Source organism: Papio anubis, chromosome 6, assembly GCF_008728515.1.
Source record: "Papio anubis isolate 15944 chromosome 6, Panubis1.0, whole genome shotgun sequence".
Classification (NCBI taxonomy): Eukaryota; Metazoa; Chordata; class Mammalia; order Primates; family Cercopithecidae; genus Papio; species Papio anubis.
In genome coordinates, this window is record NC_044981.1 from 138,905,624 (window position 1) to 138,931,092 (window position 25,469).

Sequence of the window (25,469 nt, forward strand, 5' to 3'; positions counted from 1 at the left end):
TAATGAAGAGCAGTAGCTTAGATCTGAGGCACATACAAAAGTTTAAAAAAAAAAGCAACCCTAAGTTATGGTTCCCATAGTAACTGCAACACAGTTGGATTTCACTCTTATGTTAAGTAAGTTTAACTTGAGTGGGAATGCAAAATACTTCCTCTGAGCCAAAAAGAAAATTACGGAGAACACAGAAGCAACTGTCCAGATTATTCTGGCTTTCTCATATGCCAAATATTAGCCCTAATATGCGTTAATATTTTCACATCAATAGTATGTGTTCATTTCTATTGATTTTAAACTCTTTTATTCAGTGTATAAAATATGATTATTTAAAATGAGAAAAAATTCTCATTAAAATCTGTTAAACCAGAAAGCATGACTTTATAATTTAGAAATATAGAAACACAGTTTGGCTTGTAATTATGAGAATATTTGCTGAAAGTACAAATTATGAGAATTCAATCTGATTACACTCACTATCAAGTGCTTTAAAGCTGACATTTTCAATTACTGTTGATGGAATCTGAAACTATGAAAATAAACACTTTTATTTTGGTACTTAAAAGAGAGTATCCACATCTTTAAGATAGATTAAACACATAAGTTTTCAAGGCATTTGGAGTTTGCACATCATTCTCTAGTTCAATAAGATTTTTAAAAGTCAGAAAAGGTACTTACTCCTGTTATGTAACGAGGTCTATATTGAATAGTTCCAAACAAACCAAGAATGACGATAATAATATGTACAAAATTTGCCAGGATAGGTGCCCACTGATATCCAAGGAAGTCAAATATTTGCCTCTCCAGCACACAAACCTGGAATAGCAAAACAGGATGGATAGATCAGCTTGTGAGAAACAGCAGAGTGGTGAGAAGTAAAAAGGATAAAATTATTAATAACATAATTAGCAATTATAACTGTGTTACCAATCTGGCATTTGTCTTCAACTGACAGTGAGAATGACATTTTCAGGTTTTTTTCAAAGGAACACCATGGAAGCTGTGGATCTATAGACACCTACAAACCTTTCAGGGATAAGTTTGTGGAGGAATCAAGCAGTATTCACAAGATGACGTCTTTGCAGTCACAGGATAAATTATATTGTCATGTGCACTGTCAAATATTTGAAGTCATCAACCAGCAAGTCAGGGGAGTCCACATAAAGAGTTTGTTGCTAGATCTGTTCAAACGTCATTATATAAGCTGAGCATAGAACAAAGGAAGTTTGATGTGGAGGAAAAATAAATCTTTAGCAAGACTTGTAGCAAGAACTCTTTAGCAAGACAAAGATTTCTGGATGTGGATCTGCCACTAAGTAGCTGAAGTGGACTACATAAGTCATCTCCCTTCTCTGGGTGCCTGGTCCTCATCTGTAAAATGAAGGACTTTGATGTGGTGTGTAGGGTCCTTCTAGTCCTAATAGTGTTGTGTTATAGATCGAATATGATGTTTTGTCATATCTGGTTATCAGGTAAAAGAAGGGCGCTAAAAGAAAATTAGAACAATGAAAAACAAAAACAAAAATCAGGCATCCCTATTATAAAAGCAAGACACTTAAGTTGATTTAAATTATACTAATTTCATCTGTGCTCACGGCTATAACTAAGACATATAAAAATCTAAGCAGTGAGAGGAGAAAAAACCAACCAACTAACCAACAATAACAACGAACCGAGATTAGTGGGTAGTCAGGAAGTACCATTTTACATCCCCAAGTGAGATCTGGGGAGCTGGCAAGCATCTCATCAGATCCAACAAAGTAAAGTAGAATGTTGGCTTCATTCTTCCTGCCTGCCTTCAGGGGGGATGATAATATACTCTCTGTTCAGAGAAAAACATTGTAAAAGGACTTGATGCTGCATACCAAGATTCAATATTTTATTCAGCTAAGTTTTCAAGGAAAATGATGATTTAAAAATCCCTAAGTTCCTAACATCACTATGCTTTAATGATATTTCTTGTCAGAAGGAAATAGTGACTCAAAACAGGCAACATGCTTTTAAATTAAATATCTGTAGCTCAGTTTGAAGACGTCTTGAATGATCATTATTCCCACTGCAGTTCTTTAGCTGAGTAGCACGTTTTCCCATCAGGCATTGAAAGAGAAAATAAATTCATGACACCTCTGTTTTCTGAGGCACACTAGGCACCATGTAATGGTTGTAGCAGTCACAGTCCAACTTAGTCAAATCTTAATTCTCACTGCATCTTTGACGTAATTAAAAAAACAGAAGAATCTTGATTTGTTATACCCTATGCTAAAGCCATGATACTCATCAGAGTCTCAATAGTAGATAGTGGAATGCAATATTCTTACTCCTTAATAAACACAGACCACCATAGGACCTGAATATCACTTAAGCCTTATAAACCTGAATTATCTTCTGATGAGCCATTCCTTCAACTTTCTCATATAGTTAACGTTTTGTAGAAATGAGACCCATTTGTGACATTAGGCAGTATTACATATGCCAAGTTAGAATCTGTGAATGGTACCAAAAACTAAGTAGTTCTAAGAACATGATTGCTAATTTTCTATATAAAAGTTCATTTCAACATAGAACCCTCTCCTCCTTATCTTATGAATAAATAGTAAATACGAATGTAAACCAACAGCAAGAAACATCTAAACTCTATAAATTTGGAGCATCATAACTGTGGGGACACATCAGGGCAAAAGTATAGAGGATGAAACACATCAGTCTAACAGTGGGAAATATCTCAATAAATGCACCAGTTATGAAAGCAAATAGCAGTCCTATTGTTAATTATAAAAATATAGAGATGATAATATACTAACTAAGTCCACAAAACTGAAGTGAAATTATGTCAACATTTATTGGGTTCTTGTTATGGCAGAACCAAAAGTTTATGCAGACTGAACAAGCTAATCTGTAATTCTTTGCATACAGTATTTCTGCCTATTTCCCCTTTTTGATTAGTCCTATTAGGGATCATAAGTAGCATTATCATAAGTTCTGTAATTTAGAGATAGGCCCGAAAAATGCAAGATTTTCTGAAAAGTTCAGTGAGTGTAAGGGTTTTAATATGTGTAGGAGTAGCTGCAATCTTTCCTATGAATTCCTTCCAACAGGAAGACTATTAACTGTGAGGGACCTGTATAGTGGGCCTGGGAGTGCAGGGATGGAGAGAACACGTATTTGTTAGAACACCTACTGTATGCTGGGGCTTCATGCTTTTCTCCAGGCATGTATTATCACATTGATTCTACACAAAACCAAGGGAAGTAAATAGGATTGTCCCATTTTGCAGATTAAGGAATCTAAGCTGTGGTGTGCTCAGTGATTATCTTGAAGTTACAGAAGAGGTAAGTAGTAGAACAGGAATTTAGGCTTCTGTGCCTGGCCCCTTTGCTATGCTCCTACCTTTTCTATTTCCTACACACTTAGTCCCAAAACACATAGATTTTGTTTTCGTTGGTTATATTGTAGAGACCATGCTGGTTATATAATATATGCTACTTCATAGAATCTCTCTGATCATACTTGTCAGTTCATGACATTATATCATCATTGGTTAAGGCAAAGCTCCTAAAGTTTAGTTTAGGTTAGTTTTTCCTTCTTTGAATCCATCTCAGTGTTAATCCGATTTTGCCCATGGGGCCCTCTTTAATGTATTTACTTTTGATCCTTGTAATCATCTGACATATAAATGTATGTATTTGACCTAGCAAAATATATACTGCTGTTTATGCCCTTTCACACTTGTCTATTTTCCTGTACAGAAATGTTGGTTCCTTTTGTTTGGCTTGCACAGATCACATCATTATTAATGCATAATTTGGTTGCTTTCAATTCTTTGCTACCACAAAGAATTCTCTTCTCTTCCATTACTATCTTTATGAAGTTTTTATTTGTAACATCAATAGTGACTAATCTTTATCAGTTACTATTTCTGCATCTATTGAGATAATTACATTATTTTTTTCTTTTACACAATGAATGTGATGGATTAGATTGCGTATTCAATCAATATCCTTTTGTCATTATCCTTTTATACCTGGCAAAATCCCCACTTGGGATGGCAATATTATTTTTAGCACATTTTCAGTTTGCATTAAATTTTACTTACAAAATTTAAGCAAAATAAAATTTTATTTGGGGTTTTTGTATCTATAAACTGACCTACAGTTCAATTTCTTTTTCTCTCTTTTTCTGAAACTGTCATAAAGTTCACACTGGCCTCAAACCATAAGTAAGACACAAATTTTATTTAAAACTCTTTTTTTTTGGTGTTGTTTTGAGACGGAATCTCACTCTGTAGCCAGGCTGGAGTGCAGTGGCGCAATCTCGGCTCACTGCAAGCTCCGCCTCCTGGGCTCATGCCATTCTCCTGCCTCAGCCTCCGGAGTAGCTGGGACTACAGGCACCCACCATCACACCTGGCTAATGTTTTGTATTTTTAGTAGAGACAGGGTTTCACTGTGTTAGCCAGGATTGTCTCGATCTCCTGACCTTGTGATCTGCCTGCCTCGGCCTCCCAGAGAGCTGAGATTATAGGCATGAGCCACCACACCCAGCCAAAACTCTTAATAAACGTAGAGAAAACCACCCAGTCACATTAACTTTCCCCAAAGGCAATCTGTGTGAATTTTGGCAACTACTGCTAACTACATAGCTGTTCAGTAAAATACTGTATGTAGATGCAGCATATAGGCATATATCTGTTATGTCTGTGTAATTTTTTTCAAATTATTTTAATTTACATAAATGGATTGCAATGTAGTTGTGTGTTTTCACCTTGTGTTTCTCACTTAGTGATGTGTCATGAGATTTTTCCACGTTAGCACATCCTGCATTAATAGATCTACCTCATTATATCATTAAGGAATTGCATTTTAAAAAATCTTCAATTCATTTCCAGTTTTTGGCTATAACATCCATAAGTGCATTACAGAATCTCCTGTATGTGTGTTAATATATCCATAGGACAAATTCCCCAAGATAGAAATGTTGGATCAATTCTGGTTGCTAAATCCCAAATATTATATAACAGTTGTTATTAATTCTTCTTTGTGCCATATATATATTTATGTTTTCCAGCTCACATAATAGCATATATATATATATGAGCTATGTATATGTGTGTTTGTGTGTGTATATGTGTGTGTGTGTGTGTGTATGTATATGTATATAAGCTGTTATATGAGCTGGAAAACATGAAGATTACCCTTTTCGTTGCACCATAGCAGATGTTAATTTTAATAGTAATTGTTAATATAGTAGAGTATGCTTAAGCTCAAAAAGTTGTCAAAACCTCTGTGGTAAATGCTATTATGGACAAATTAGCTTACTTTCCATGACAATAAATGTTCATCAGAAGCATCTGTAAAATATCTTCAAGATAAATAAATTTATTGACTTTTCACTCCATACTCCTCAATTTATACATGAGAAAACTGGGTCAAATTAAGTTAACACTTTGTTAAACTAAGCTTTACCTCTTCATATGAGAGGATTTGGTCTGAAGCAGGTTTGTTTCAAATGTTTGCAAGGCAAAAGGGAAGCCTTTGTACTGGTTAGGCATCTATTGCTATTCAACTTTAATAACAAGAAAATTACATGTACTTGAACATATTTTTTAAAAGGCCAAAATGATATTTTTCCAGGTAGTTCTCCTCAGATAGTAAGACCTGTAACTGATCTCCTTGAGAAATTGCATTTTCTTCATAACTAGTATTTCTTAATCAATTTTTCTTCCAAATATTACTGTAATATTATTTTTATGTCCTTAAAACTTAACCTGATATTGAAACAAAAATATAAAATAAAACTTATATGTAGATTTTGAGAGAAAACATGGGCTTTTGAAACTATGATGATGAAACAGAGTTTTTTTTTTAAAGATGTGTTATTAAAGGCTGTAAACAACCAAATTATGTTTCTAGTGCTAAATTATACATGGAAATTAAACTGATCTGTGGGTACCCCTGTTCTCCTCTCTGTACCTCCTTCCCCATAAGTGTCTCCAGGTCCCTTCAAGAATCTGCGCTTTCAGATTGTCTCAACTCTCAAGTTTTTGAAGAAAGAGAGAAGACAGACTCAGATTTCAGTGTTAGGCCAACCAGAGTGCTCCCCTCCAAAGTCTATTTGCATTGACGAAGTGTACTTCAGGGAAGTTACAAACTTGTTAAAAGTTAATACAATTCCAGGAATCAACAAAGAAATGATTTTCATTTCGGTTTTTTGCAGGAGAATATAACTTACCTAACAATTAAAATTAGCCTGTTATAGCATCATACACAGACAGACAGACACACACACACACACACACACACACACACACGACACACAGACACATACTACTAGGGACAATCCAAGATGGGAATTGAAAGCGGCATAACAGTTTCTAGGTTGAGTCCAAAGTCTTATTTCATCTGTAGGTACCATTAAAGTTTGGATAAACTTTCAGCTTAATCTACAGAATGACCATGTGTTGGTCATACTTTTGTCAATAAAAGTTGCTGCTAACATTTGTTTGTTTGTTTTTACATTCCAGTCAAGTATGGCTAATTGCTAGTTTCCAGTACCATCCACTCTTTGTTTCCTGCCTCACAGAGATCTTAAAACAACATTAAATGAGATGTAGAAAGTTTGAATAATACATCCTTGATTCATATAAAATTTTGCTCCTTCAGCAGGAAAACGTTGCCTTGTGATTTTGCCTTGGATTCAGGTTTCCCCTGTGCCCAACTCCCCGGTACAGTATTTCTGTTTCCTTGTTGTCTGCTCCCTTTGGAAAAGCTGCTAATTTTGCATCAACCTTGTGTCTAGGTTTATTCTGCCCTTTGCTGGATCTTGCCACACTAGAGCTCATCTCCATTCCCATTGCTTAATTCCTCTGTAGTCCTAAGTAAACTATAGTCTTGAGTCTGGGACTGTCTGCTCCAGAGTCAGAAAGGATGCCCATATTGGTTTCTCTAGTTTTAAGCCAATGACCAAGAAAGTTGTAAAGACTTTAGAGATATTCTAGGTCTTTATAATATTGTCGAGCTGCTGTGCTCTTTACAATATTGCCGAAAATATCACAATATCACAAAGCAAAACTCTACAAATATGATTGATAATGTTCTCCCCTTAAGATTCTCTGTGTTGTTCATAGTGGACAAGATCAATGAGAATATATGTGCTGGCTTTTAAACATTATGTGCAGGAGATATACTAGGTATAATTTGGTTTTATCTTACCAAGAGATCGGATTCACATATAAAATGAAGAGGATAAACTTGAAGTTGAGTCTGCAATGATTATACATGTAAAATAGGGGCAAAGATAAAAGACAAACCACAGAGCTTTACTTAAAGAGTTTTAGCTACATTTGAATAACTGAAGTTTCTCAAATGCATGTGTATATATGGGTACATACTTGTTAGGATGGTGTGTGTGTGTTTGTGTGTGTGTGTGTGTGTGTGTGTTCACCAAGGGGAAGAAAATAAAATTGTAAGGTATTACTGAAAATAATAATTTATCCCAATTCATTAGAACCAAGAATTGTCTGCCTTTTTCCACATAATTGTTTTGCTTTAAAAAAAAAGAAAAACAAAAAACAAACAAAAAAAATTAAGGAAATAAGTCATCACTGCCACCACAGCAAAACAGCACCAAAAAGAGACTTGGCCATAATTGCTCTAATGACACTACAAGTCAGCATATCATGGTGGTTCAGACTTCAAGTTTTAGAATTAGAAAATCATGTTTGAATTCTAACCACTATATGACCACAGCAGACCACTAATCTCTATGAATCTCAGTTTCTTCATCTACAATATGGGGATGTTGTCATACATAATTCCTAAGATTTTCATGAAGATTAGAGTGATGATGTACATAGAATAGTTATTAAGATGCCTGGATTGCATCTTAAAATTGATTCTATTATTAATTTATATTTCAATATGAATTTGAAATCATGTTTTAGTGCATTATCATTCTGTATTTGTATTCTGCCAGACTATTTCAGTTAGAGATGTTCAAATGTTTCTTATTCTATTGGCCACAAATGCAAATAATACCATGGCAAATATTCCTGAATAACCTCAAGTGTTTGGAGAGGGTCTTGATAATGTTTTCCTGCCTGATTTAACATCCCATATATTAAATCTGTTGTAGTACTATGGTAAAAGAATAGGCTTCAAACATTATCATTCCTCTGTTTCCACCTTCTCTCTTTCCACCTTTCACATGTGACAAAATCAATGTTTAAGAACTGTCTCCACATAGTTAATCACAATAAAGCTTTTCAAGAAAATACTGGAGAAGATTTGGCATAAGTTCAAAGAAACCAAATGGAGACAAGAAGTGCATTTTCTCATAATTTGTATTACTGAAATATCATACATGGCATTTCTTAATATACCTTTTTGAAACACAGAGTCACATTTTTCTGAGGTTAAATCAATAAGTTTATGTAAAGACCCCCATAGAAGTCAAATAGTTAATTTTAAGACTTTCCTACTATTTTGTATAATAATCCCATTTATGTATAATTCTAAATATGCCATCTAATACTCTAGTTGTGATAACAGAATCATTTATTATTTCTCACAGCTGTTCATTCTGCATAGCAATTTATAACCATTTCATAGTTAATACTCATGCTATCAAAAGACAAGCTGATGACTAGCATATTATATGAGGTTAAAAAAACCAGAAAATTCTTCTCAAAAGTAACAAAAAGTTAACCCTAGAGCACAGAAATATTGTTTGGTTTCTGTTTAATTGAGCTTAACAAGTCACGTGAATTCCTGACCCTTGTTCTGTGTGTTCACATGTCAAATTTTATAAATGTGTATGTGAGTGTGTGTATATGCCTAATCACAAAGTGTTACTTGATTTTCAGGAATAGGGTTTTTTAGTGTTTCGGTTTTTTTAGTGTTTAGATTTTTAGCTTAATTTTTTTTATCATAACGCAAATCTCTCACCTTTTTTTGAATAATGTGTCCACATTCTGTGATAATAATTATTAAAATATATTGGGTAGTTATTATATTCCGTACATTACAATAAATAGTTTAATATGTTTTTAAGTTAATGCTTACTTTTAAATCATGCATTTACAAGAATTATCTACCATTATCTTTATTGCACACATGAGGGAATCACATTAATGATGAGAGAGAATACATAACATGTCCAAGATCATAAATGCAGAACTGTTATTTTAACTTCCATGGCCGTGATTTCAACCACATATCATTAGCAACTAAACACAGGAGAACCTTATGGTATTGTTTTCACAATTTTTAGGGCTTCCGCTTTACTACCAAATAGTTTGCTAATTCAATAAGCCAGTAAACATAAGAGGTTATTTGTTCTTGGGATGAAGTAAAAGTTCAAAAAGACACACTAATAACTATTTTTATACATAACTCCACGGTTTGTAAATTCCTATAATCACTATGATGACCTTATAAAATAAGCATGATTATTACTGTTACTCTATTACTACAAATTATGCAATTCACAGTACAGACTAGTTCATAGTTAGAACAGAACATTTCTGATAAAAACATGAACTGAAAGTTTCTACTATCAATGCAGTTAATAGAATAATAATACTGCAGGGGCACAAAAATGACATTTATCTGGAGTTGTACTATAAAATAATTTTATACCTTCGTAGCCCGATTCTCATTTATTAAGTTTAAAGTCTCCCTATACTCAAGTGAAATGAGCTGAAAAGATCACAGTGTAGGTCTTCCTGGTAGATGGATCACTGTTTTGATTTCTCCACAGAGCCTGTAATTTTGCTCAGTGGAAATCTAACTTCTCAGAAGAACCAGAACATATCAAAATGACAGCTGTTCTAGGTAGTTTTCATGACTCACTCAAAGTACATGACAGGTAACAGTTGGGAAATATAATGCATCCATTTAACCTTGAATTTCCAATATCTTCACAAAAGAGTCTCAACTGATACAAGGTCAATCTAATACACAAATTGGTTACTTATTCATAACACAGAAAAAAAACACTTAATGTTTGGAAGACAAATGGCCATGGGCTTTTAAATCACACGTTCTACAAGCAATTATAGAGTATTACAGGTATTGAGCAATGTGATACACCGTTTTAGTTACTAATGAGGTGTGGAAACCCAAATCAATGATGAGATGAATCAGACATGTTCATGTCATCTGACAGAATTAGTTTTATACTATGATATATGCTAATATCTGAAATAGTGTATTAGTCCATTTTCACACTGCTATAAAGATACTACCTGAGACTGGGTAATTTATAAAGAATGAAGGTTTAATTAACTCACAAGTCTGCATGGCTGGGAGGCCTCAGGAAACTTACAATCATGGTAGAAAGTGAAGGAGAAGCAAAGCATGCCTTAAATGACAGCAGGAGAGAGACATCAGGAAAAACTACCACTTATAAAACCATCAGGTCTTGTGAGAACTCACTAACTATCATGAGAACAGCATGGGGGAAACTGCCCCCAGGATCCAACCACCCCCACCAAGTCCCTCCCTTCACACACAGAGATTACAATTCCAGATGAGATCTGGGTGGGGACACAAAGTCAAAACATATCATTCTGCCTCTTCCAAATCTCATGTCCCTTTCACATTTCAAAACAGATCATGACTTCCCAACAGTCCCCCAAAGTCTTAACTCATTCCAGCATTAACCCAAAAGTCCAAGTCCAAAGTCTCATCTGAGACAAGGCAATTTCCTTCCCCCTATGAGCCTGTAAAATCAAAAACAAGTTAGTTACTTCCAAGATACAATGGGGGAACAGGCATTGTGTAAATGTTTCTATTCCAAATACAAGAAATGTGCCAAAACAAAGTAGCCACAGGCCCTATGAAAGTTCAAAACCCAGCAGGGCTGTAATTAAATCTTAAAGTTCTGAAATGATATTTTTTTGACTCCATGCCTCACATCCAGGGCACACTGATGCAAGAGGTGGGCTCCCAAGGCCTTGGGAGGCTCTACCCCCGTGCTCTGCAGGATACAGCCACCGCAGCTGCTTTCACAAGCTGGCATTGAGTGCCTGCAGCTTTTCCAGGTGTGTGGTGCAAGATATTTATGGATCCACCACGTGGGGTCTGGAGAACAGTAGCCCTCTTCTCACGGCTGCACCAGGCAGTGGACCAGTGGGGACTCAGTGTTGGGACTCAAACTTCACATTTCCCTTCTGCACTGCCCTAGCAGAAGTTCTCCATGATGGCTCCATCTCTGCAGCACATCTCTGCATGGATATCCAGGCATTTCTATACATTCTCTGAAATCAAGGCACAGCTTCTCAAAGCTCAACTCTTATCTTCTGAGTACCCACATGCTGAACCCCATGTGGAAGCCACCAAAACTTAGGATTTGAACACTATGAAACAAAGGCCCAATCTGCACCTTGGTCCCTTTTAGCAGTGGCTGGAGCTGGAACAGCTGGGACACAGGACACCAAGTCCTGAGGCTGCACAGAGCAGCGGAGCCCTGGGACCAGCCCATGAATACAGTTTTTCCTCCTAGGCCTCTGGGCCTGTGATGGGAGGGGCTGCATGAAGATCTCTGACATGGCCTGGAGATATTTTCCCCATTGTCTTAGCGATTAACATTTGGCTCCTTGTTACTTATGCAAATTTCTGAATTTTTCCCCAGAAAATGGGTTTTTCTTTTCTACTGCATTATCAGGTTACAGATTTTCTGAATTTTTATGCTCTGCTTCCCTTTTAAATGTAAGTTCCAATTCCACCCCATCTCTTTGTGAGTGCATATAACTGAATGCTTGAACAGCACCCAAGTCACATCGTGAATGCTTCACTGCTAGTAATTTCATCCGCCAGATACCCTAAATCATCTCTCTCAAGTTCAAAGTTCCATAGATCTCTAGGGCAGGGGAAAAATGCTGCCAATCTCTTTGCTAAAATATAGCATGAGTGACCAATAAGTTCCTCATCTCCATCTGAGACCACCTCAGCCTGGACTTCATTGTCCATATCACTATCAGCATTTTGGTCAAAACCATTCAACAAGTCTCTAGGAAGTTTCAAATTTCTCCACATCTTCCTGTCTTCTTACAAGAACTCCAAACTGTTCCAACCTCTGTCTGTTACCCAATTCCACATTTCCAGGTTATCTTTATAGCAGCTTCCTATTCTGCTGGTACCAATTCACTTTATTAGCCCATTTTCACACTGCTACAAAGATACGACTTAAGACTGGGTAATTTGTAAAGAAACGAGGTTTAATTGACTCACAGTTCCATATGGCTGGTGAGGCCCCAGGAAACTTACAATCATGGCAGAAGGGGAAGGAGAAGCAAGGTATCTTTTACATGGGGGCAGGAGAGAGAGAGAAAGAAAAAACCGCAACTTATAAATCCGTCAGATCTGTGAGAATTCACTCACTATCATGAGAACAACATGGGGGAAACCACTCCCAGGATCCAATCATCTCTGACATCCCAACAGGTCCCTCCCTCAACACACGGGGATTACAATTTGAGATGAGATTTGGGTGGGGACACAAAGCCAAATGGACTTCAGGGCAGAAATTTTCAAAACACCCAAGAAGGCCCACGTGTAGTTGTTCAAATGATAGTCTTTCCATGGATCTACATGTTCCAATCTATTCCCATATTTCTTACTGTTTATTTAGCAACTATACCTAAACACTAACATCAATATGTGGCTAACTTTATCAATACATGGAAAAGCAGATGAGGGATGGGTTTCCTATATATTAACAGAAACTTTAGAAGTTGGGTAGAATAAGTTGCTAGGTTTATCATCAGCAGCATCCATTTGTTCAGTACTGATTTTGTATTCATTGAGAGCTCAGTAAAAGCCAAATAAAAATAGCTTACAATGTTCTTATTTTCATGTATCATATGGTATTGCTTTCTCATAGTAAATGACTTTCTCTAGAAAAAACTCGATTGCTATTTTTTAACAGCACAATCATATTAAACATATTAAAGCTGCCATCTGGAGAATTTGAAATTTGTCAACTAGGTAAAAATACAGATTTTTTTTTTTTTTTCTGAAAAGCTGATAAAGAGTCCAAAAATATGCCTCATACATCATTATCAGAGAAACAATGTATAGACAGCTTTCTGTTTGGGTCTTGATAAATATTTTTGTGTTTCATTTACATTTTTATTTTATGAATTCAAAATAAGGTAAAATGGCCCTCCAATAGTCCTGCCCTCCCCTTTTTAGCTGCCCTTCACCCATTTGAGGCGGTGAGTTAACAATGTCATTACCATCATCAGCTGTTTCCTGTCAAGCAAGTACTATATTTAATAGGATTGCAGGTGGAAGCGTGTGGGCTGTTGTCATCAGGAGAAGGAGATGTCACAGTGACCTTCATGCCGGTGTCTCCTCTGTCTCCCTTCCCTCCCATCTGCTCTTTCCTTCCTCAAGTGAAAGCATAAGCAGAGGTTTCAGGATAGCATCTCTTTGGCTAGAGGAAGGCAGCTATGTGGAGACTGTCAGTCAAACCTTTCAAACTCTAGGTGACGTCTCTTTCGTAAAATTCAATTTCATACGGATGGGAGATGAAATGACAGCCTCACTTACTCTGACTGCTAAAGGCCAATCAAGAGATGAAATGAAAGCAGAACTGTTATTGAGATCACTACCATGTACTGGCAGTCACTGTGGGAGTGAATATCTCAGAAACTGCAACTAGAGGCCGGGTGTGATGGCTCACGCCTATAATTCCAGTACTTTAGGAGGCCGAGGCGGTTGGATCACCTGAGATCAGGAGCTCGAGACCAGCCTGGCGAACGTCTCCACTAAAAATATAAAAATTAGCCAAGTGTGGTGGCAGGGGCCTGTAATCCAAGCTACTCAGGAGGCTGAGGCAGGAGAATCGCTCGAACTTGGGAGACGGAGGTTTCAGGGAGCCAAGTTTGCACCATTACACTACAGCCTAGGTGACAAGAGTGAAACTATGTCTCAAAAAAAAAAAAAAAAAAAAAAAAGAAAGAAAGAAAAGAAAAAGAAACTGCCACTAGAACTACAAGAGAATATCATTTCAGATGGCTGCAAGGACGTTTTTAGAATTTGTCATGAAGTACACTATTTCTGGCATGGTAAATACCATGTCTCCTGTGCCCTTTGAAGTAACCCTAGTATTGAATTCAACACAGATACGGAGAGGCTGCTGTGAAAAGGGGTAGTCATAATATTTGTTTTCCTGTTGATAGAGGTGTCTGTGGCTTTCCATGGGTGAATATAATAAGACATGATATTTTCTATCATATTTAGGAGTTCTACCACAGACTATTAATGCAGCATAGGTAACTGGTACAGGCACAAAAAGGTAAGTTCTCTCAAGGTACCTTAAACATGAAGATTCAAAGCATTTCCAGCACTGCTAAATTTTATACATGCTTCCTCTATCTATGTGTGCACATATTTTATATACTACTATTAATATTAATAGCATTACTCTTAAGTGTTTTATACATATGAGCTTATTTAATGAGGTAGGCAATAGTATAACTTAAGAAATATTATCTCCATTTTAAAGATGAGAAAACTGAGGCAGAGAGAAAGATTCACTTGACCAAGTTTACATGGCTGCTATTTGGTAAAGATGATTTGTCTAGAGCCCAAAGTTTGAACCATTATGATATCACTTCAGTCAGAGGTGGTGTTAAAATTTATATGCACAAACAATACTGCATATGTAGAATAAGTGTGTATATATATAAAATATATGTTATAATATATACAAATGTGTGTATATGTTTATATTCCATTATATTTTGCTTTCAAGTATGATTTTTCTAGTTCCGTGAACTCATCATATCATTTATTTTCCATGCGTTCATTGATAAGTATGATAAAACAACACAAAACACCAGCTAATAAAAATGTGTAAGTAATAGAGTTTTTTTTTCCTACTTCACATAGTGCTCAGCATGATATTACATTGCTGCAGTGCTGCCAGTCTTCTATCTCCTAACGACATACTGTTTCATTCTATTGGAAATGGGAAAAAGTTAAGACATTGCCTCTGAAGCAACTGATACTACTATTGGGAGAAAAAAATAGAGCGCTAAATTTCTTTAAGTGGTTCCAATTTGCTTAGGAACTGTCTAAAGCATAGCACTACTTACAAATATGAATATTATACTGATGTATTGAGTTAAATATCATGTAGTAGATGTTCTTACAGATAATGAGCTTCCCAGAGTACTTACACATACTTCTGCTCTATCAGTTGAATTTCATGCACACCTACAGTAAGTTGTGCTTGCATATGTTGGCTCTTATCGCTAGAATTGTATGTTTACACAATGCTTGTTGAAAACACAAATGCAAGCCTAGTTATATCAGTTTTATTTGTTCTTACATGATTTAATTATTACATATACAAAGACTTATGAATGGAAAAATAGGGTTTTAAAAAATAAAAATGAAGTTTAAACATATTTAAAAGACTACATAAAGGCATAAAATGAGTTTCTAAAGGATGGGTGGAAAAACAATAATTAAGATATAAAAGGGTTCTCTTCCCAAATTATTTTATAAGTCTTTTTTAAAGTTCTTATTTCACTGTGAAGAAATGAACATGTAAAAATTCATAGACAATAAATTAAGGATATTTTTCATGCCAAAAATGGTAAAGCTCCAACCAGTTATCCCATACATGCACAAATGAGTCCTTAATTCTATGTCAAGAGTATTTTATAGTTTGAATTAAAGTAACATGTCAGATATGTATCTATCACTGCTTTAAAAATATTTTGGATCAACTGACTGACTACTAGTCCCAATGTCTAAGGAGAAGTTTATTGTATCTTTATTGTAATAAGCAATACATTTCTTATAATTCTGTATAAAAATTTTAATATATCCACTGTATTAGACCACAATCTAGAGCATTAAATGATTCTGTAGACCATAATTTGTGATGTTGTTTTAGGAAAAACACATTCTTTTTTTTTTTTTTCCTGAGACATGATTTTGCCATATTATTAGCCATGGTGGTCTCGAACTCCTGAACTCAGGTGATCCGCACACTTTGGCCTCCTAAAGTGCTGGGATTACAGGCATGAGCCACTGTGCCTGGCTGAAAAATACATTCTTACCAAGAGCCCACACATTGGAAGAAATAGAATCCTAAAGAGTGGTAGTAGTTAGCATTTTTGATATCTTTCACAAAAATGGTGTTAACTTTTTAAACGCAATCAAGCAGTTTTCTTGTCATAGATAAATAATTAATCAGGATCTTATACATCCCTTTGTCCTTGCTTGACAATCTCAACAGGAGTAACTATCAGGTTCCAGAGCTGTATTGTTCTTCAGAGTTCTGACAGCCATTCTGACCCTTACAAAATATATCATAAAGACAGTTTGTTGGCAAAGTTTCCTGCGAGTTGAAAGTTTCTAAGAATGCTAAAATATCTTTTCTATCTTTATAGAATCTCTTTATCACTAGACTGGAATTTGTTAATTCTTCATGTTTGCTAATCACAGAAGAGAAAGGTAAAGCCTGAGAAGGATGACTAAGTAGCCCTTTCCATTGTATTTTAAAAATATGATCATTACATCTAAGAATTGTGTATGTACATCTATATATCTACATGTTCATATCTATATCCATGTGCTGTTTATATCCACATCCATATCTTTATCTGTATAGACCTGACAACTGAAGGCTATACTCTCTTGTCCAATTTTATATTACCTCACTATGCTAAGCAACGTTAAAGTCATGTAGGTCTGTATGAATGTCTTAATACCTTGAAGGTGTTTCTACCTCTGTTTCAAATCAGCTACGTTTCTTGGGGAGAGGCTAGCAGAGTAGTAAAATGTCATGGCAAAAAGTTCAATTAAATTAGTCCAGGTGTGGTAGCTCATGTCTGTCATCCCAGCACTTTGGGAGACTGAGGTGGGTGGATCACTAGAGCTCAGAAGTTCAAGACCAGGCTGGGCAACCTGGTGAAACCCCATCTCTACCAAAAATGCAAAAAATTAGCCGGGTGTGGTAGTGCGTGCCTATAGTCCCAGCTATTTGGGAGGCTCAGGTGGGAGGATCAGTTGAGCTCAAGAAGTCGAGGTTAAAGTGAGCCAAGATCATGCCACTGCACTCCAGTCTGGGCAGCAGAGTGATAAATATGGGTTAAATAATGTGAGAAGCCAGCCATATCTCAGTCGTATACATAGAGTTTGACCTAACAGATAAATTATCCTCCAAAAATGTTAGAGAAAATTTATAGGAAATAATTTGTCAATAAACATTCTTAGAATACTTCTTTACATAAAGAATCATCATGAGTATTATGGGTAACAGATTATGACGAATTCAAAAAAATATTACATTAAGATATGCAAAATATATTTTGCTTCAGATGTGAACAATCAAGTAGACAGAATAAAAATCATAACTAAGTCTAGAAATAATGGTTTTGCCTCCTACTTTGTCTTTTTAATCTTGGAGTTTTGTATTTTGTTTATTTTTCAATTCTTCTTGATGGGGTTTATTTGATTTACTGGAAATGACATTTCACATTTCTGTTTGAAGGAAACAATGTCAGTCTCAGACTCCAGTAACCTGGCTACAGGTGAGCTCCACTAAGTCCATGGATTTTGCTGACATGACATCACCCAGGTGTATTATACTCTTGCCGCTTTCCATTTCAACTTGTTCCAAGGGGGCTGATTGCCTTGCTGGCCTGGCAAAATCTAAAGCCTCATATGTAATTACAGCCCTGTAAATGCATAGAGAATAGAGTAGCATCATGGTGAGAATTAGAAAGCAGCCTGGTCAGTAAAGCACAGTCTACTAATTACTTGCACTGGTGGTTTTTCTGTAGGAAAATAATTCTGGGTTTTTTGATAAAAGGCACATAAAATTGCCTAAACTCCCTTCTGTTATCTTATTACAAAATAAATTGCCAATTTTAGGCTATTTGTTTCAGTGTATCCATTTTGAAAATTCTAAGTATGTATTTACTTTAAAATTGGTATATTTACAAGAATGGCATGTGCTATATGTCCTGAATTGAACCTATTTAAACAACTTTGGTATACAACAGTATTAAAAATAAAGCTGAAGAAAATAATATTTCTATATTCTAATATTTCTAAGAGTAGGATAATTTTTAAATTATAAACTGTTCCAAAGTTTGTTTCCATTGTTGAAAATAGTCATGGATAGCAAACATGAACCTAATACATACATAGATATGATGTAAAGTTTAACTAACATAAAGAAAGCATGTATCTTTCTATTAGTTTAACATATTTGAATGAAGTAACTTGAAAAAAAGCAAATGCTATAGGCCTCAATGACTTCTGAAAATGTAAATGTACATATCTAGATCCATTCCTATTTCTATATCTATATAATATACATACAGCTTATATGGCCATATAATTTGGATGTGGACCGGTCTGCACAAATGGTGAAATTTATGCAGTGATTTTTATCAACAAATATGCAATAAAATTATGAGATATGAATTATAAATGACTTATACCAAGACTTCAAACATATTAAAGATTGGAATGGTGTTTTAGTCACCATTTTATATAGCTGGTATACACAAGTTCAAACATTATTGTTATTAAACATTAGGTGACACTGAAAGAGATATAGATTTTAAAATAGCAACTAAAAATTAAAAACTATACTTAAATATTGACCTACTCAATAATTTATCACAAAAATGCAAAAATGATAAGGCTATGGCATCTGTTATTCAGCATCCTTTTCCCACTGGGGGTCCAATCTTTTTCTAAGGCTACTGAGTAGTGCTAGTTTCCACATCCACAATGTAATTAAGATTTAGTGATACAGGAGGTTTTATATCTATTTTATAGAGCAATTTCATCAGAAGTAATTGGCCAGTTGAAATAACCAACTATAGATTTTTTTCTGTATTAGACTTATTTTTATTTAGAAATGTAACTTACGATTGCCCTGAAAAATCAAACCAAAATTTAGAACTGTATAAAGAAAAAAACAATCTTTCAAAGTTTAATATGTATTTGCCAACTATGGCTTATTGTTCTCCACGCCATCTGGGTAACGTTTTAGGAGATCTCCCAGACTGGGCACTGACAGAGGCAAGAGGAGATGAGTGAATACAGGAGTGGTTGGTGAGGTGAGGCATCTGCATACTAGAAGCTATGGAACTCAGGATCCAAAAGGAGAGTTTAAACAAAATACTACTAAATAAATATCAAAAGTGTAATTTTTAATGCACTTCTCCAATGTTAAATAGCTTCTCATTCCCCCTGCTACACACATAAATTGTCCTTATAAAAACTAAAAGAAACTTTTACTTTGTGAATTGTGATGCCTTAAGCCTATATGAGTTGAGGAAGTCCAACAACTATTAAGAGGTAGTTAGGACTTATCCACAGGGTGTTCTATTTCCTTTATCCGACAAGGAAAACAGATGTTTATCTGCTCCTTCATCACATTGCTGAAAATGTATCTGACAGGTGCTTCAAAATTGCCATTTTCCATAGTTTGCACATCAGGAACTCACCCATAGAAATTGCTTGATAAAGCATAGATGGTTCTGAAATTTGAATTTCTTTTTTTAATCAAGTGATATTATGCATGTCTGAGTAACAGTATAATGAAGTACTACATGTCTTAAAAGAATCATGAGGGACATAGGACATTTGCTAAGCTGGGAGATGGTGTTGTCAACTGCCATTTAAATTAAACAAACAAACAAACAAACATTTATAGTAGCATAGATGATATGGTTTACAAACAAGTTCTAAGACCTTAGACCTTATCTGGCCTGTTACTATGATAGAAGACTACGAATTAACTATGTAATGATTTTTTTTTTTTTCTTCTTGACAACATACGCAACTTTGTAAAATGTATTAACATGGCCATGTTAGGAAACTAAGAGTCTATAGAGTATCTCTTCAGTTGACAGGACAAATATAGGTATGGAGTCAGGCAGATTGAAGCTTGTGTCAGCAGAGCAAGGCCAATGAGCAAATGTTATCATTTATAGTCTATACTTTTCTGCTGTATAGTCCCAAACCTTGTTTTCTATAGATGCCATGTGATTGCTTCAGTTATATTCTAAACTTCTGAATTTGCAGTAAAAATCTAAAGGGAATGAGAGCTTCATGACTGCATGATTTTAATAAGTCTATCAAATTCAAGATACATTGATAGATATTAGTAAATAATAAACTATTATTTTTTCCCATTGTCTTATGACTGCTTGTACATGTACTTAATATGCAAATGTATGAAATATAGTATTTAGCCATCATAGTGACTTAAACTCCAGAAGCCTTAGTATTTATAACTATAAAATGAGTGTAAACACTGCATCTTCCTCACAAAATGTTTATGATATTCCAATGAGATTTTAATTATAACAAGCAATACTTACTAAATGGTTACTATTTGTTATGAACTTTATATGCTTCATTAATTTAATACTTATAACATCCCTTATACAGCTTTCCTGAATATTCTCCTTATGCAGATGAGAAAACTGAAGCACCAAATGGTTAACTAACTTGCTCAAGATCATGGAGACCAGAAGGCAAACCCAGGTAGGCTCGATCCAGAGTCCACATTTCCAACCACAGCAATACACAATGTGAGGGCCCATCGTTGCTTGTTATCAACCTAACTGGTTTTCCAGCTTTTGGTCTTTTCCTTTTCTAATCCATCCTCCATATGTCACCAAAGTGACCTTTCTAAAATACAATTCTAGCCTATCATTTCTATATAACTTTCCATTTCTTTTCAACCAATCTGTACATTCAAATTCATTCTCATATGTGATAAATCCCTTTAGCTTTTGGCTTAAGCTCTCATCCCACTCATCCAATATGCTCACAAACAAGGCCTAAACTATTTTAGGAATTGACAGCATTTTTACTTTCATACCTCTAGAGCTTTCAATATCTGCTGTGCATTTCCTGTAATAAGTTTCCAACTTTTCTTTATAAGACAAAACAATTTCCACTCTTCAAGGTCTTTATTAAACTTTTTCAGTGAATCCTGCTGCAATTTCAAGAGAGATGAGTAGCCCTTCCGTGTGTTGTCTAAATCTCAGATTAAACTTGTTATAGTCACATCCCCAGGTTACAATTATGAGTTTTCAAGTCTCTCTCCTCCACTGGACTTCGGGCTCTTCCAGGGTGGCAACGAAATTTGATGCATCCTTGGATTATGAGTGCCTGGTATTTGATAAATATTTGGCACTCAAAAATGATTATTCAATGCCTATTTGCCTTCCATAAGAAAGTCACCTAAGTGCTATATTCACAGCCAGTTCAACAGTTTAATGCAATAAACATTTATGGAATAACTAACATCTGTCAGGCCCTGGGGTGGTCATGAACAGGTGTGAATAACACCTGACCTTGCCCTCAAAGAGGTGGCAGGGTGGCACAAGCAAATTTTCAGTTAATTTTGATACATTCCACTAACATAGGCACTTATTGGGTACCAGGCAAGCAGAGGAGAGACCCTCAACCCAGCCTGAAGAAAAAAAAAAAACAAAGCACGGATATTAAGGCTGTCCCCATTTCAAATTTCCATTTATTTTTATTTTTATTTTTTACTTTTTTTTTTTTTTTTTTTGAGATGGAATCTCGCTCTTTCACACAGGCTAGAGTGCAGTGGCATGATCTTGGCTCACTGCAACCTCTGTCTCCCGGATTCAAGAGATTGTTCTGCCTCAGCCTCCCGAGTAGCTGGGATTACAGGGGCATACCACAACACTCTGCTAATTTTTGGACTTTTAGTCGAGACAGGGCTTTGCCATCTTGGCCAGACTAGTCTCGAACTCCTGACCTCAAGTGGTCCACCTACCTTGGCCCCCAAAGGGCTAGGATTACAGGTGTCATGCACCACACCAGCCTCAAATTGTCATATAAACCTCAATTATTTATGTGGTAGAATGCTTTCCATTTAACAGCTACAGTTCAACTACATCTCAATGACTACAACAGTCACCTAGGTTGTTACTAAGATAGTTCCCTCGTGGTCTGAGGGATCCAAACATGTGAAGCAGGTGTAACTAACATTGTTGAACTGTTAATTCCTTGATAATTCAAAATGGAAAATAGGTAGTCATCTGTAAACTTAGTGATTTGGCAAAGTGATCAGTTAAGGCTGTGAGTAACTGATGTCAACATGCTTGGTTTCCTTGCATAACAGTTAAAAGAAAGAGATTAAAAAAGGAAAATGAAAACAAGGAATGAAAGAAAAATAAAACAAGACAAGATTGTATCACAGCTTATCTGTTTATTTCTCCTATCTGAAATTTTTTAGATGACATTTTTGGCCTGAGAGTTTTTCTCAGAGACCTGAACAACCACATGACTGTAGCCAATTCTTTATGCTGTTTTTCCATCTCTATAAGTGTTCTCAAAGTCTAACATTTACAGGTTATATCACAGCTTCTGAAATGAGAATTTCTTGTGGGCAGTCCTCTCTAGTTCATCACAGTATTTCTCACAGGGCCAAGAACTACATCTCACACATATTACTCTCAGCACAATTATTGAGTGTTGAGCAGATGTAAGTACAAATGTAGAAGTTAGAATTTCACTTCTCAAAATTCTCAGACTGCAGCACAGGAAAAGGAGAATTTATAGAATTAGAATTGAATGGGTCTCAACTATATCAACATTTTCTCTATAATAGCTCATAAATTAGAGAATTATCCATGCCCTTGTTCCCTTGCAATCTATTTACAGGATAAAAGCCAGAGTAATCCTCTTAAAATAGAATAAAATCATGTCACCCCCTCTGCGAAATGTTCTCCAGTGGCTTCCCATCTCACAGTAAAAGAAACCCCCCTGCCAATGGCACGAGTCTCCTCCTGATTTGTCTCACCCTCCCCTTCTCTCCTGTACCTCTCCTGCAATTCACTCCACTAGGTCTCCTTGCTGATTCTTGAACACCGCAGGCATTCTCCTGCCTCAGCGCTTTTACATGTTCTGTCCTGTCTGCCTGGAGAACTCGTTTCCCTGATACCCATGTGGTTTATTCTCTCACTTCCTTCAGTGATTTACTCAAAAGTTATCCCGGTCACTCTGTCTAAAATTACAATCTCACCTTGACCACACATTCCAAACTTCCCACTTCTGCTTTATTATTTCTCATTTGCATTTAGCACCCTCTAACACACTATGCATGCTACTTTTTTATCTTACTGATTTCTCATCTTCCCCACCAGAATGTAAGCTCCTTGAAGGCTGAGATTTTTCTCTATGGCTTGCAAACATATACTTAGTCCACAGAATGGTTCTTGACATTTTATGGGTGCTCAATATATATTGCTGAAAAACTAAATGAATCTCCATTATGAAAATGAGTTTTTTGGACATAACAAAATTGTTATAATGGAAGGCACTTGCTTGTTATTAGAGTGATTTATCGATGCAATTCTAATTCTAACTAGCTGTGTAATCATTACTAATCATTGAGTTCATTATCTTCAACAAAATCATAATCAATTAGAATCAATAAAGAATATTCATCACTATTTGGTTTAATTTATACTTTGTCAGAAAGCAGAAATCCCTTGACATTTGAGTGTCTTATTCACAGAATGGCCCCATAACACTTTTTTTTGTATATAAGCTTGTGGAATGATGAAAGGTGAAAAGAAGAGGTGTCCAGGGAGATCACCCACCTGCAGCATGGGTGTAGATAGCCAAGAACCACCATAATAGTCATCTAGGCATCAGTAGCCTTCAGAGACAGAAAGTGGACCCACTCTGCCTTGGGCTTGATTTTAAAGGCACAGGTTCTTCTTCTGTCTTCTGGTCTGTGGTGGTTCTGTTTTTCCTTGTGTTCTTTACCTATTATCAGTAATTACAATGACAGCAAGACTAGTAGCAATGAAAGCAAGCACTTACTGAGTACTAACCTATCTACATCACATCCTTGAGTAATATTTGTTGGTATCATATTTTGAAACTGACCCACAGAACTGACGTTAATTGTCTTTTTAAATAAACATAGAAACTGACTTTCTTGTTTCGAAAGCTTCAAGCTTACTTTTGCCTAATCTGAGTTCCTTCCTCAGGAAACAAACTCTCAGCCCTCCCAGATAGCATCAAGGGACTGAAACTCACCAGACCACCACACTCAGACAATGAGATGCCAGGCCCCTCATCCTCATGGTTTCTGTACCCCTCTCTGATGTCTGTTTACCCACATGTAGTTGTATTCTTTCCCCAATACATAAACCCCCAATTTTATTCTGTCAATTGTATTCCAATTTGAGACAGATCTCCCATTGTCCTTGGCTGCAGCACTTGAATAAAGTCTTCTTCCCTGCCATACTTATTGTCTCAGTGATTGGCTTTTTGTGTAGTGAGCAGCAGGACCTAGATCAAACCCTAGGTGTTTCAGTAAGAATTTTAAGATATTTATTTATAGTTCTTTTCTTCTAATATTTTATTATACCTTTCCAGTACTCTCCTCCATTTTCTACATACTGCGTACTTTCATTCTTGCCTCAAGGAGGTGGAAGGAAGGGATAAGATTAGAAATAGCCTGTGAATTACTTGAAAATTTGTATTAAGAGGCTCTCCCCTTATAAGAAAAGAGATTCATGAGGATCAGGTTGCCTTTGTCCTCCCGTACAAACACACTCCACATCACCAAAGATTGGAAAGTTTTCATCCAGGATGCAGGGAACCACAGGATGAAAGAGGTCTCTATGGGTCTCCAGAGTACAGGAAAACTCATTGCTTCTACACTGTGACATAAGAAATAAGGTAAGACAAGGAGAGAAAATGGCTGAGAAGGGCTTTTAAGCAGAGAGTGCCACATATGGTATGGAATCAACAAAAGGCCAGCAGACCCGAAGAAGCAGACGACAGGAATGATGGATGCCTCAGTGGTGTACCGAGGTAAACCCCTACTCAATAACTGCCTCCATGGAACATCTATATAGATGGGCTCAGGAACCCCAGCTTGGATGAGAGGATGGGCTTTCATCTGAATTTACAAAGCACTTTATGGAAGACTGAGAAAATTTAAATTATCCAATGATAAATATAATTGGAGGAACATCTACTGCTCTCAAAATGCCTTGGAACTACGTAACTTAATGGAACCATGACCAGACTACAGGGAAGAGAGAACTTCCCCTAATGACTAAGGTTAAACTTGCCACCAGTCAAGCAGAATAAAGTTAAAAGAAGAAATTAAGCTGTTCTGTAGAAAGTGAAGAATATAGGCTCTGCCTACCAGAGATTCATACTTGCTACATACGTATTATTTAATTTCCTCTTTGAATCAATCTTATGTGGTGAAAACTGTTATTTTCCCTATTTTATAGTTTGAGAAAATTAGTGCCCAGATAGGTTAAGTAACTTGTCTGAAGGTCTGACTGGTTCCAAAGTTATGTTCTTAATCTCTGCACCATATAGCTTCAAGTCCTGTCAGTTTTATATTATTAGATATTACATAGTTTCAAGTTATCATTTTGCTTTTCACAGTTCCTTGGATGTACTAAAATA

The 25,469-nt window shown here is 35.9% G+C and overlaps 1 protein-coding gene across 5 annotated transcripts in view; it reads right to left on the reverse strand.

Moving 5' to 3' along the window:
• The window catches only part of NKAIN2 (sodium/potassium transporting ATPase interacting 2), a 1,050,385-nt gene that overhangs the window by 556,607 nt on the left and 468,309 nt on the right, over positions 1-25,469 (reverse strand). For all 5 annotated transcript variants that reach the window (XR_004184591.1, XR_004184593.1, XR_004184592.1 and 2 more), the window contains one exon: positions 673-810. Coding sequence is in view for 2 of the 5 variants with exons in the window: in XM_009206175.4 (XP_009204439.2) it covers positions 673-810 (138 nt within the window). In the remaining 3 variants the exon portion in view is untranslated. The remainder of the gene's footprint in view (positions 1-672; positions 811-25,469) is intronic.